The sequence below is a fragment of the Neovison vison genome, chromosome 1 (genome assembly GCF_020171115.1).
Source record: "Neovison vison isolate M4711 chromosome 1, ASM_NN_V1, whole genome shotgun sequence".
NCBI lineage: Eukaryota > Metazoa > Chordata > Mammalia > Carnivora > Mustelidae > Neogale > Neogale vison.
In genome coordinates, this window is record NC_058091.1 from 107,445,828 (window position 1) to 107,459,715 (window position 13,888).

The 13,888-nt window shown below is 33.6% G+C and overlaps 1 protein-coding gene across 1 annotated transcript in view; it reads right to left on the reverse strand.

Moving 5' to 3' along the window:
• The window catches only part of EYS (eyes shut homolog), a 1,652,430-nt gene that overhangs the window by 1,504,356 nt on the left and 134,186 nt on the right, over positions 1–13,888 (reverse strand). Inside the window, 1 exon segment of the mRNA XM_044253753.1 lies at positions 5,000–5,165. Within this exon segment, the coding sequence (XP_044109688.1) occupies positions 5,000–5,165 (166 nt within the window).

The window sequence follows — 13,888 nt, forward strand, 5'->3', positions numbered from 1 at the left end:
AGATACAAATTAGACTTTTTTTTTTTTCCCAGATGACGATTCAGTTGTTCAACCACAATTACTGAGTAATTCTTATTTATCCTAACGACTGAAATGGAAATTCTATTAGATGTTAAGTATTCTGTATGACTTGAATTTATTTTTGGCTGTTTGTTTTGCACAGTTTTGACTGTCAATATAACAGTAACATGCTTTTCATTATTAAAGCTATACAATATGCTTTATTCTTTTTTTTTCTTAAAGATTTTATTTACTTATTTATTTATTTGACACACAGAAAGAGAGATCACAAGTAGGCAGAGAGGCAGCCAGAGAGAGTGGGGGGAAAGCAGGCTCCCCGCCAAGCAGAGAGCTCGATGCGGGGCTCAATCCCAGGACCCCGAGATCATGACCTGAGCCAAAGGCAGAGGCTTTAACCCACTGAGCCAGTATGCTTTATTATTTAACAGAACTAAATCTCTACCCCATGATTCACATAATGCACTTTTACAGAGTATAGTTGGCTTTATTTATTTTGTTAGATTTCCAGGTGGACTTTAAGAAATAAAACAAACATAAAAAATTGTTATTGTTTTACTGAAATTTTCACAAGTATGTGAAAGAATATGGAGATTTGAAATCTTTACTACACTAGGTTGCCTTGCCAATAGCATGGTATATCTGTACAATTTTTTTCCCCAGATTTTGTGTTTGTAACTATACTGTGGCAGTATTTGAAATTTTCTCAATGTAGAACTCACATAACTGTTAATTTTAATCCTGGGTATTTTAATATTTTCAGTGATTTTTTTTCATTAAATTTGTTAATTGGCTCTTATCTCTATATGAAAGCCACTTATTTTTTATTTAATAATTAACATAATCTTGTTACTGTAAAAGATTTTTAAAAGTAATGTAAATGAAAAGCAATAAAATATATTTGGTTTTTAAATCTCAGATTTGTTTTTTAAATCTTGAAGTAAGGCCTGAAAATCTTTTTTTTTGTTGTTTTTCCAAGATTTTATTTCTTTATTTGAGAGAAAGAGAGAAAGAGAGAACAGAGGGAGAGCAAGAGGGAGAAGCAGACCCCCCGCTCAGCAGAGAGCACAATCTCGGGCTCAATCAGAGGACTCTAAGATCATGACCTAAGCCAGAGGCAGATGCTTAATCTACTGAGGCACCCAGGTGCCCCAAGGCCTGACAATCTTAAATGGATATAGAAATAACAGCAGGTATTTAACAAAAGATTTGAAAGAGGAGCAGTATAATAAGAAAAGGTACTCTTGATCAAGATTGCTTTGGAGATACAATCTCCAAATAATCATCATAAAATTACAAAAGTCATTTTGAATAGAATATAATTAATATCTTAAAATATCTTCTACCACAAATAAGATCTTCTACTTCATAAAGAAAAAAGAATGAGAATTTAAAATATATATTGGTTTGCAATATCAATTCAGAAGCACAGAACTCATTCATTTAGAAAAAAATACTTCACTATCACATATTAAATGTTATAAATGTGTGCTTCAAATTCAGTTAACTAAGTTGTAATGATCACAAGCTTTAAAAAAGAAAGGTATTCAGAGAATGTATCTCTTTATTTTTGCTATGATTTCATCTTTTCTTAACTATGATTCATATCATCTTATTTCACTTCACAACTCATTATCCACTCTGTCAGTATCTCCTTTTCTCAAACCTAATAATACATATAATGAACATAGATGATGACATTGAAAAGAAACAGTGCATGTCAGCTCTTTCTCAAGTTGTGCACTGTAGACCAATTGTCCTTGAAGGGTCTTCTTCTAATTAATTATCATCCCTTCTTTGTAGAGCAATCATATTGGCAAGAATTGATTGGGCGTGTAAGACACTTCATTTAGTTGGTAGAAAAATATCTTAATTAAAAATAATTTTACTACTGGTAAAATTAATGCACCCATGCAAATTTGCCAGCTTGATTTTAATGTTTCTCTCCAAGTATATTTTATGAGGAAAGAAAGGAAATGAGATTTTAACAGCATCAACCAGAAAAAAATAAAGATTACCTAAAACGTGTAATTCTATCTACATACTTTTAAAATTAATCCTAACTTCTTTTTTGTTTTGAAAACTTTACTGAGAGAATTGCTTTATTGATTCTTTATACTGACATTAAAAAGGAATTTGGGTAGCTCTACTTAACTATTTACTGACTATTAAGCTTCATCCCACTGCCACCTTTAGCTTGGATGGCTCAAGTCATTTAGATTCTCAGATGTGGAGGTCACATAATTCTTATTTTTGTAATCATTAGCTTATGTTCATTAAGTTTTAACGAGTGTCATGAAAGGATAATGACTAAATACACTTACATTACTTTGATGCTAACTGCTCAAAGATGATTTATGCATTAACAATTTCGACTTCATATTACCCCCATATCCTAAAGAATTTGTTTTACTTTAAAATAAGCTTACTCTATCATTCATTAAACTATGCTTAGTCAGAGATAATTGATCTACAAGCTGATTGGTTTCCTATTCCTCCTCCTATTTTTCCTAAAAAATATATTTGCTATTTTATTTTTGTGAATATGTTCCCTGAAGGCATTTTTAGTTCTCAGAGAATTTTAATGTTTATAATTTAGTGAATGTATACATGAATTATTTCTACTTTGAGACAAAGGAAAATCAAGTATAACAATGATGCAGGCCCTGAAGTCCATGAACTGATCTGGCTGGGTACAGTAGATTATGTCTCATATTGCACATGTAAAGAATTTGGGCAGCCTTTCAAGGTCTCTGTGTCCACCTCTGTACGATTCCACTTTGATTGTTCTATAATGGAAGTCAAGCAGTAGGTTTTAAAAGTTCCTCAGGTGATTAGAATATGTGGCTAAGGTTTAAAACAACTAAACTAACACAATCCCTAAATAGTCCTGAGACCAAATACATTAGGTAACTTCTCTAACTTCAGTTGTTCTCGTTTGCTTGTTTTGTGTCATTCTTAAAATAGTAAATATTCGTAATACAATCTCCTAAGTTCCTTTTAGCACTAGCATAAAATAATCAACAAGTCATTGCTCTCTTCTATCACTTTTGGTGTTGAGTGTGATTTGCTTAATGAACTGGTAACTATTTCTGTCATTAAGGGTTGTTAATTCTCCAGAATATCATTTTAGAGCATAATGAAATAAATTATCATGTCTACTGTCTAAAAAGCTAATTGTTAGTTTACTTCAACACTGTTTTAATATAATAGTAGTGCTGTAAGTGCAGCTGTTGTCAGTTGAATAAAATAAGCCCTTAGTTGAGAACAGACATATCAGACCTACTCATTTGCTGATTGTTGATAAACCATAATGCCAAAATATCATTGACAGAGGAAATAGTCTTTAAAAGATTTAACTGAAGTACCATACAGTTTTAAGAATATGTGCCAATTTGCATGAGCTAAGTTAACTAGTATACAAAGTATAATCATAGAACAGAAAATTATGTTCATCAAAATAGATTTTGAAATAAGAACTGCCATTGTATAAAACAATTAAAAACATATTTTAAAAAATGTGTTACAATTTTTTCAAGAGTTAAAGCCAGAAACCTAGGATTCCCATTGACATCTCTGTCAGTTGCTCTCCGTAGTCACTTCAAAATAAGAACTTCCATGTATTTCAAGCTTCTATCCCCCAACAAGATGACTAATATTCAACTATCAATTTTCCATTCTCCAATCTATTTTTCCTTTTCGCTATTTTTTAAATGTGTCAAACTCTATAGTGATTTCCTATTCCTTTTAGAATAAAAAATAGAAATTTTAACCCAGCACTTTAGCGCTGGCATGGCCCTCTCCCCAAATCATATTTCTATTCTTGTTCTGAGAAATGCAACAGGTCCTCAAAGGATTCATCCTTTCTAATTTAGTGGAGGTTTTTTTAAACCCATTTTTTTGGCGGTATGATGGACATATAAAAAGTTGTGGATATTTGGGATGCTTAGGTGGCTCAGTTGTTAAGTGTCTGCCTTTGGCTCAGGTCATGATCCCAGGGTCCTGGGATTGAGCCCCACATAGGGCTCCCTGCTCAGCAGGGAGCCTGCTTCTCCCTCTCCCATTGTCCCTGCTGTGTTCCCTCTCTCACTGTCTCTTTCTCTCATTCTCAAATAAGTAAATAAAGTCTTTAAAAAACAAAAGTTGTAGGTATTTAATGTATACAAGTTGATGTGTCTGGAGTTATGTATACATCTGTGAACCATAATCAAAATCAATGTCATAAATTTATCCATCACCTGTAAAACTTTCTTCCCACCCACTTTGTTTTTTTTTTGTTGTTGTTTATTTTGTTTTTTTCCATGATAAGAACATCAAATATAAGATCTACCTTCTTAGCAAAATTTTAAATATACAGTATGTTATCATTAATCATAGGACCTATGTTGTACAGTAGATTTCAAAACTGCTTTATCTTGCATAACTGAAACTTTGTATACTTTGAAACACAGTGTTTTTAAAAATATAATTCCTTCAAACTAAAATGCACTCTTCTCTAACTTCTCTACCCTTGCTTTATTCTTTGTATCTCTGTTCAAGGGTCATTTTATAATGGAAACTTTATCTGACCTCCCCATTTACTCTTCCAATTGTCCAATTTTTTTTCTTTTTTCTTTTTTTCCTCTTTGGTTATAAGATGTCATGAGAGGCTATTTCTTTCTATAGAAACATTTTATTTCGCATTGTATCATACTGTATGTGCCCAATAATTCCTCTCCAAAAAACAGATCTACAAGAGTAGGGAATAGCTCTAATTTTCTTCATTATTATATGCCTTGTACCAAGGAGAATTCCTGGGATGTAGTGGGTGTTAAGTGTATGTCTATTAAAAGAACAAATCAGAGAACACAGTATTAAATACATTCTTACTATGTTTCATGTTTTGAGATATAAAATATTTTGTGTAATTGGAAACAGACCTACCTAATAGATTTTGAAGTGATTCAGACATACAAAAAAGAAAAAAAAATGATTGGATTACCTTTGAATACCAGTTGCCACAAATATTTAAGTTGAGGAGGAGGATGGACTTTAGCTTGGCAAATGTCATGGCTTTTGGTTCCAGAGTAGCAGGGGTACAGATGAATTAAGCAAACATTCTTCACAAACCAACAGGAGTATCTTGTGCACTCTAAAGTACCTACATACTAGAAAAGGAAGCAATGCAAAATGATATGCATCTTATTAAAATATGTTTATGAGCATTTTGCTTATAAATATACAGTTGATTTCTAGAAGTATCAATTAAAGTTTATAAGACATACTTTTTATGTAACTTTTGCTTATTTCTTTCATTCTTTCCACTTCTCTTTCTGTACCATCTTTCATCATGTTCATGTTAAAACGCTTATGTGATACTCTTTTGGCTAGATTGACTCATTCCTCAATCCACAACAGTCCCTTACACTCTGTTTTCTGGGATATATATCACAAGGTATGTTTCCGAGTGTGTATTAGCCTGGGTTTTTGTCTTGTTAAGCACATGGTCTGAGGGTGGGGCAGACACCATGACCATCTAGGGATGACTGTAGCCAGAAGGAGTCCATGACTCGTAGAGCACCATGAGGTACTCTGACCAAATGCCAGGGATCAGACAGATTTAACAACAACTCTGCCAACTGTTCTGATACCAGAGTTTCATACATGACCCAGCACGGGCCCCAGCCCAGAGCTGCCCTTTCAACAACTGTTCTGACAGAGCCATGAGGCGCAGAGCACCAGGCCAGTCAGTGCCTCCAGAGAAGCCTAGGGCTGCTCCCCTAACTGAAGGCACATCGCAGTGCCAAGAGATGCTCCACTTAGCATTTATACCTTCTCTAGAAGAAAAATAATCAGCATAAATAGCATAATGAGGGGTGCCTGGGTGGCTCAGTGGGTTAAAGCCTCTGCTTTAGGTTCAGGTCATGATCCCAGGGTCCTGGAATCAAGCCCCGCATCATGTTCTCTGCTCAGTGGGGATCCTGCTTCCTTCTCTCTCTCTGCCTGCCTTTCTGCCTACTTGTGATCTCCGTCAAACAAATAAATAAATCTTTAAAAAAAATAGCATAATGATTATCCAATTTCTGAGACCTATGTGTTCAACTTCTACCCAGACCTAAGTTAATTGGGCTTTCCCTCTTAAGAAGTCACAATTTCTGTATAGGTATACTATAAATTAAAAGTAACTATAGTATTAAGAGGTACACTATTTGAAGCACAGGTGAACCAATAGTATTAAAACAATGAAATGCCGAGGTACTGTTAGAAGTTGTTTAGTTTTTAAAAATTTGTGTATCATTTGAAAATGTTTTAATATAATTAGGGCATATTTTCTAATACGATTTGTCTATGGTGATTCCTAGTATCTTCAAAGACAGAATTCATATCTGGTTATATCCACAATGGAATTAATAAAATTTAAACAATTTCAAGTCACACTCAAGCCATCAATAAGTTTTAATACATGCTACTTTACTGAAGTTTTAGAATGACATAAACCAATAAGGTAAGTTTAAACCCTGGGGACAGACTACTATCACATATTCTATTTTTGGATACCCTACATTTATTTCTGATTCTCCAAGCTTTCAGTGAGAAAATTCCCCTAAGTTAGCCAATCTTAGAAGAGCTGAGTCATGGGACACAAAGAATCACAAACATCTGAAATTTCCTTTATTGCAATTACTACAATAAGTGATCTTAGTACTCGTTGTTTCAAGTCATAATTACGTTTTACCTGAACTTACAGCACAATCTCCTAGTAGCTAGACAAAATATGAATCTTAAAGTAGAAGTCTCTATATTAATTAATAAATGGCAATATAACAGGAATCAACACTAAAGATGAGAGATAATCTGAAAGATTAATTAATTAATTAAGGAAAAATAGTCATTCTGAATTCATGTGGACATGGTGACTAATATAATACTCACTGCTTATTAAAACACTATTTTCTTAATTCTCATAAACGTAAATAGAAAGACTTGATGATTCAGCATAATTTGTCTGACCAAATCGATGTCTTTGCAAAATTCAGTTACTCTAAAGTCGCCTCTTTTTTACATTGAAGTTAATTTATTTTCGGTAGGATGAATAGTCCTCTCTCCTGTTATCTAAAGTTCTACAGTGACCTTAGATAACATGTTAATATTAATTTTTCTCCATCAATTTTATTTATTCCCATGAGGATTTAAAACATTCACATAGAAATGCTTATTGATCTATTTTATTTTTTAATCTCACTAAATGCTTTAAAAATAATCCTTAGTTTTAATACTCTTCATAGAATTCATGTATTAGGTAACAAATGTTTGTTAGAAAATCTGTAGAAGTCTGGAAATACATTTCAGCGATCATAAGTTTCAACCTTTGTCTATAAATAGAAATATTACTCTTTTTATGTAAAATGTTGTGGTAGAGTACATTTAGGGTGACCAACTCAACTATCTGCCTGGGACTTGACTTTGTTAGTATTGAAATTCCTGTGTCCAGTGAAGATACTAAGTACTCTGCAAACTGCGATGGATAGTTGCCCCCAATAGATCATATATTCAAAGTATTATTCCTGAATTGAATGAGAATGAGGAATAGAGCTGCAGCTTGCACGTGATGACAGAAATTACTTTCTGTTTTAGGCTTCTGAAATATGTGTGCCTGCACCTGTGTGTTTGTAGGGGGTTAACCACCATAGCATAACTTACCTAACACTCTTTTCAAAACTTTCTTCCATCTAGAGGTCAGACTAAACTCAGTTTTTGAGGATTGTTTCAAATTTGAAATATCTATCAATTGTATTAAATTTGCCCTTATCTTACAAAATATATAGCTCATATTTCTGTAAGAAAATATTTTCTTTTTTTATTGTTATGTTAGCATAAAGTACATCATTAGTTTTTGATGCAATGTTCTCTGATTCATTGTTTAATTAATATTACATTTATTGTGGTAAACAGTAGGTGTTTATAAATTGCTAATAAAATATACAGAGAAAATAGTACTGTCAATTTATCCTGAACTTGACTGCCAAGTTTATATATAAAAATTGAAAATGGCAAGCAATCCAGTGTTTATACTACTTCTTTTGAAAGTGAGTGGGGTGCCAGGGAGTGGGGATATACAAACATGCATTTGGAAGTGAACATTTATCTTGTTGTTGACAATGAACTAATTAACTGGCACATATTAGAAACCTAAACTTGAACTGACTTTGAACTTCAATAAGCTTGTGAGAGCATAATTTTGGTAAGCAAAGAGTGAAATTAAGACAAGTAGTTTCACAATGGCAGTAAAAAAGAAGGAAGAAAATCAAGAGAATGGTCCATAAAAAAGGAAGCAATCATTTTTCTTTTTTTGCATCGCATGTCAGTATATGTTACATCAGAAAGAAGCAAATTCTGCAGTACCAAAGTTTTGTGACTTTTATTTGATTGACACAAAATACATATTCATAAAATTTTTGTAATCCTAACCAACTGATTTAACATACTTATGCCAAATGTATTTGAAGATGCTTTCCTTAAGGCTTTTCCTTTTTTTTATAAAGGGAGACTGATCTTGATTGATAGTATGAAGAAGCTTTAAAAACAACTCTATATGTTGATTTATTATTTTAGCAGCCACATTTCTTAGGCTAGATAATGATTTCTTTTAGATATCCTGCTTCTCTTGCTATATTAAGTATCTTAAACTTGTCTCTTTCAAAGAAACTATATCCCTAAATCATGCTTTATACCTACAACTGCACTATGTTCCCTGGTGATTCTATTTATATTTATTTTAAGCACTTATCAGTTTTTATAAACTGTGTAAGAAAACATAGACACATTTTTCCTTTTATATAATAAAGATATTAATAAAAGGGATAAAGGGTACTCCATCTCTCTCTTTCTCTTTCTTTGTGTTGTATAAGAGATACAATTTTACCATACATAAAACCTTTACCATTCTTCAAATGTGTTCAAAAACATTATCTTATTTAATTCATTTCGTTTGAATACTCAACAGCCTTGAAAGCAAGTCTTATATTCTGTTTTATACTTAAGATAAAAAGACAACAACTAAGAGGTTTTGTCTTTTAGTTTTGAAGTTTATGCACCTCAATTTTCATAAGACTAGGACATATACCTACATAGTTGGGTTTCCAATCCCATTATCTTCTACTTTATTTTTGTTCTTTAATTTACACATTAATAGAACAATTGGTACAATTGTTAACTGACTGACACAACAGAAACGTTACCACATAATTTTGAGATACAGGATCTTATAAATCTGAAGTTTTCTTATTTTGTGACCTTCACCTTCCATTGCTATTTCTTTTTCACTCAACCTTCTTTAGCTACCACTAATAAATCATTAATATTTTATTTATTTATATTAAATCTTATTCTACCTGGTTTAAAGAAATTTAATGACTTTTGAAAGAGCAGTGATGAATTCACAAGGAAAAAAATTAGAAAATATCTAATGATATACTTCCTACAAGAGACTTAACATAGCTTTAAGAACACATGTAGACAGAGTGAAGGGATGGAAAAATATATTTCAATCAATTGGTAACCAAAGTATAGTGCGGACAGTTACAGCAGACAAAATTGACTTTAACCAAGAAATGGTTAAAAGAGCCAAAGATGGTTATTTAATGATAAATGGGTCAACCCATCAAGAAGATATAGCAGTTGTAAATATTTATGCACCTAATATTATAGCACCCAAATATATAAAGCAAATGCTAGAAGAGCTAAAGGGAGAAATAAAAAGCAATACAATAATACTTAGGGACATTAATACCCCGTTATAAACAATTAATAGATCCATTCAGAGAATCTATAAAAAAGAGCAGATTTGAACCGAACTATAGACCAAATGGATCCAACAGAATATTCCACTCAACAGCAGTAGAATAGGCATCAATCATATGTTAGGACACAAAACAAGTCAAAGAAGAGAAGAATAAGTTATATCAAGTGTCTTTATTGACCACAATAGAGTGAAGCTATATCTGTAATAGGAGAAAAGCTAGAATTATATGGAAGTTAAACAACACAACAATAGATCCAAAAACATATCAAAGGGAAATTTAAAAAAAAAACTTGAGATAAATGAAAATGGAAAAAAAATGTTAAAATATAGATTCAACAAAATCAGTTCTAAAGGATAAGTGTATAGTGATAAACACACAGATCAAGAAAAAAAAATCTCAAATAAATAACCTAACTTTATATATCAAGGACTAGAAAATGAAGAATGAACTAAGACAAAAGTTAGCAGAAGGAAAGAAATAATAGATTATAGCAGTAATAGATGAAATAGAAAAACAATAAAAAGATTTAAAAAAAAACTAAGATTTGATTCCATGAAAAAATAACTAAAATTAATAAATGTTTAGCTAGACCAAATAAGTGGAGGTGGGGAAGAAGCCCAAATATATTAAATTATGAATGAGGAGATATTACAACTTACACCATACAAATAGAAATATCGTAATAGACTACTAGAATAATTATATGAAAAATTGAAAAATGTAAAATAAATGGATATAACAGGAAACAACATGTGTTGGAGAGGATGTGGAGAAAGGGGAACCCTCTTACACTGTTGGTGGGAATGCAAGTTGGTGCAGCCTCTTTGGAGAACAGTGTGGAGATTCCTCAAGAAATTAAAAATAGAGCTTCCCTATGACCCTGCAATTGCACTCCTGGGTATTTACCCCAAAGACACAGATGTCGTGAAAAGAAGGGCCATCTGTACCCCAATGTTTATAGCAGCAATGGCCACAGTCGCCAAACTATGGAAAGAACCAAGATGCCCTTCAACGGATGAATGGATAAGGAAGATGTGGTCCATATACACTATGGAGTATTATGCCTCCATCAGAAAGGATGAATACCCAACTTTTGTAGCAACATGGATGGGACTGGAAGAGATTATGCTGAGTGAAATAAGTCAAGCAGAGAGAGCCAATTATCATATGGTTTCACTTATTTGTGGAGCATAACAAATAGCATGGAGGACAAGGGGCGTTAGAGAGTAGTAGGGAATTTGGGTAAATTGGAAGGAGAGGTGAACCATGAGAGACTATGGACTCTGAAAAACAATCTGAGGGGTTTGAAGTGGAGGGGAGGTGGGAGGTTGGGGTACCAGATGGTGGGTATTATAGAGGGCACGGCTTGCATGGAGCACTGGGTGTGGTGAAAAAATAATGAATAATGTTTTTCTGAAAATAAATAAATTGAAAAAAAAATAAATAAATGGACATATTCCTAGAAACATTTAACTGACCAAGACTGAATCATAAAGAAACTAAAAATTTGAACAGAAAGAGAGAGAGAAAGGAGATTGAGTCAGTAATCAAAAACCTCCCAAAAAAGAATTTACCAGGACCAGATGGAATCAATCATGAATTTTTAAAAAACTTCTAAATAACTAATACCAATTCTTCCAAATGTCTTCCAAAAACTAAAGAGAAGGAAACACTCTCAAATTCATTTTATGAAGCCAGCATTACCCTCATACTAAAACCAGACTAAGACACTATCATTAAAGAAAACTACAGGCCAATATCTTAATGAGTATTGATACAAAATATCTAAACACAGTATTAGCAAGTTCAACAACACAATAAAAGATAATACACCACTGATCAGGTAGAATTCATGTTTGGGGTACAAGGATGGTTCAATATATGCAAATCAATAAATGTTATATACCACATGAATAAAATGCATGATAAAAAACATACAGTGATCACAATAGATGCATGGGAGGTATTTAATAAAATTCAACATCTATTTATGTTAAAAACTCTCAACAAAGTGGATATAGAAGAAATGTATCTCAATATAGTAAAAACCATACATGACAAGCACATAGCTAATGTCATATTCCATGGTAAAAGTTTGAAAGCTCTTCTGCTAAGATCAGGAAAAAGACAAGGTTGCCTATCCTCACCACTCTCATTTAAGAAATTACTAGAAGTCTTAGCTAGAGCATTTAGATAATAAAAAGAATTAAGAAGCATTCAAATTGGAAAAAAAAAGTAAATTTATATGTCTGTTCACAGATGACATGATCTTATATGTATTAAAAAATTCCAAAAACTTAGGAATAATAATAATCAAATGAATTAAAGTTGTAGGATACAAAATCAACATATGAAAATCAGTTGTGTTTCTATACACTAAAAAGGAATTATTTTACGAAATAAAGCATTTACAATAGTGCCAAAAGCAGTAAGATACTCAGTAATAAATTTAACCAAGAAGATGAAAGATCTGTATGCTAAAAACTATAAGACATAGATGAAAGAAATTGAAGACGACACAATAAGTGGAAAGATATTTTATATATATGTATATATGTATATTACTATGTTTGATGGAATTGCTGAGTTCTTTAATTTTATTTTTTTGCATAATTTTTTTCTCTCTTTTGTTCAGCTTGATTACTTTCTATTACTCTGTCTTCTAGGTCATCATTTAATTCCGATGCTTGCTTCTTCCAGACTTCCATTCATTCCATGAAGTGTGTTTGTGATTTCAGTTTTGAGCCCTTTGTCTCTGCTATCATTCTTTATCTGTGTCGAGGGTCTCACTGATGTCCTCCAATCTTCTCTCAATTCCAATGGGTATCTTCATATTTTTAAAAGATTAATTTATTTATCTTGTGAGAAAGAAAGAGAGAGAGAGAGAGGGAGAGGGAGAGAGAGAGAGAGAGGAGGGGGAGGGGCAGAAGGAGAGAAAGAGAATCTCAAGCAGATTTCCTGGTGAACATGGAGCCTGATTTGGAGCTCAAACTCACAACCCTGAGATCATGACCTGAGCAGAAATTAAGAGTCAGATGTCCAACCAACTGAGCCACCCAAGTGTCCCCTGTGAGCTTCTTTGTAATCATTAGTTTAAATTCTCTATCAGATATGTTATTTATATCTGTTTCACTTATATCTCTGACCCTGGCCTTGTCTTGTTTTTTTCTTTATGATAAATTTCTCTGTCCTATCATTTTTTCTAAGTCTCTATACCTCTTTTGCTGTGTTAGGAAAGTCAGTACATTGCCTGTTCTTGAGGGTGATGGCCTTAGGAAGAAGAGGTCCTGTAGCAGCATGCTGTGTAATGTCCCCCGTTTCAGAGAGCCTAGTGCTTCTGGGAGTGTCTCCAATGTGTGCTGCATGTGCTTTTTTGTTGTCCTCGGCCACTTTATCCTTCAGACCAGTCATCTGGAGGGCTCTCTTTTTGTCTCTTGTGGGAAGCATTTAGTCCCTGACCTGAATGTGGTGCATTTTACCTAGGTGTGCTCTGGTCTGTGGAATGAGACCAGTCACCATTGCAGCTGGAACCACAGCTACACACAACTTCCATGTCAAGAGACATTCATGATGTAAGTAAGGATTTGGATCAGTCTTCTGGGAGAGGAGGACTGTGGTGCTGGGACCAAGAAAAGCAAGACTGGGAAGGACAGTCCACCAGATCACTGGGTGGGGGTGGCGGTAGGAGCGCATGGGGAGTAGGAGTGGGGAGGGTTGCGTGTAACCAAGTAAGGTAGAGTGTAGGCACGGTGCTGTTCGAACACCTGACCCTTTGCTTATGCTGAGGGGCAGGGGAATGAAATGTTATAGGCCAGTTCCTTTGTTCCTAGAGAGATCTCTTTGTGAACTATGTCTCTCTGGGATGTGCTTGAGGGTGAGCAAATAACCTCCCCATGGTGTGAGGCATGCCTAGGGGCACTCTTCAGATCACTATTTCCACACTGTATGTTCCTGCTGTTTTCCCTATCTTTTTTTTTTTTTTTTAAAGATTTTATTTATCTATTTGAGAGAGAGAGACAGTGAGAGAGAGCATGAGCGAGGAGACGTCAGACAGCGAAGCAGACTCCCCATGGAGCTGGGAGCCCGAT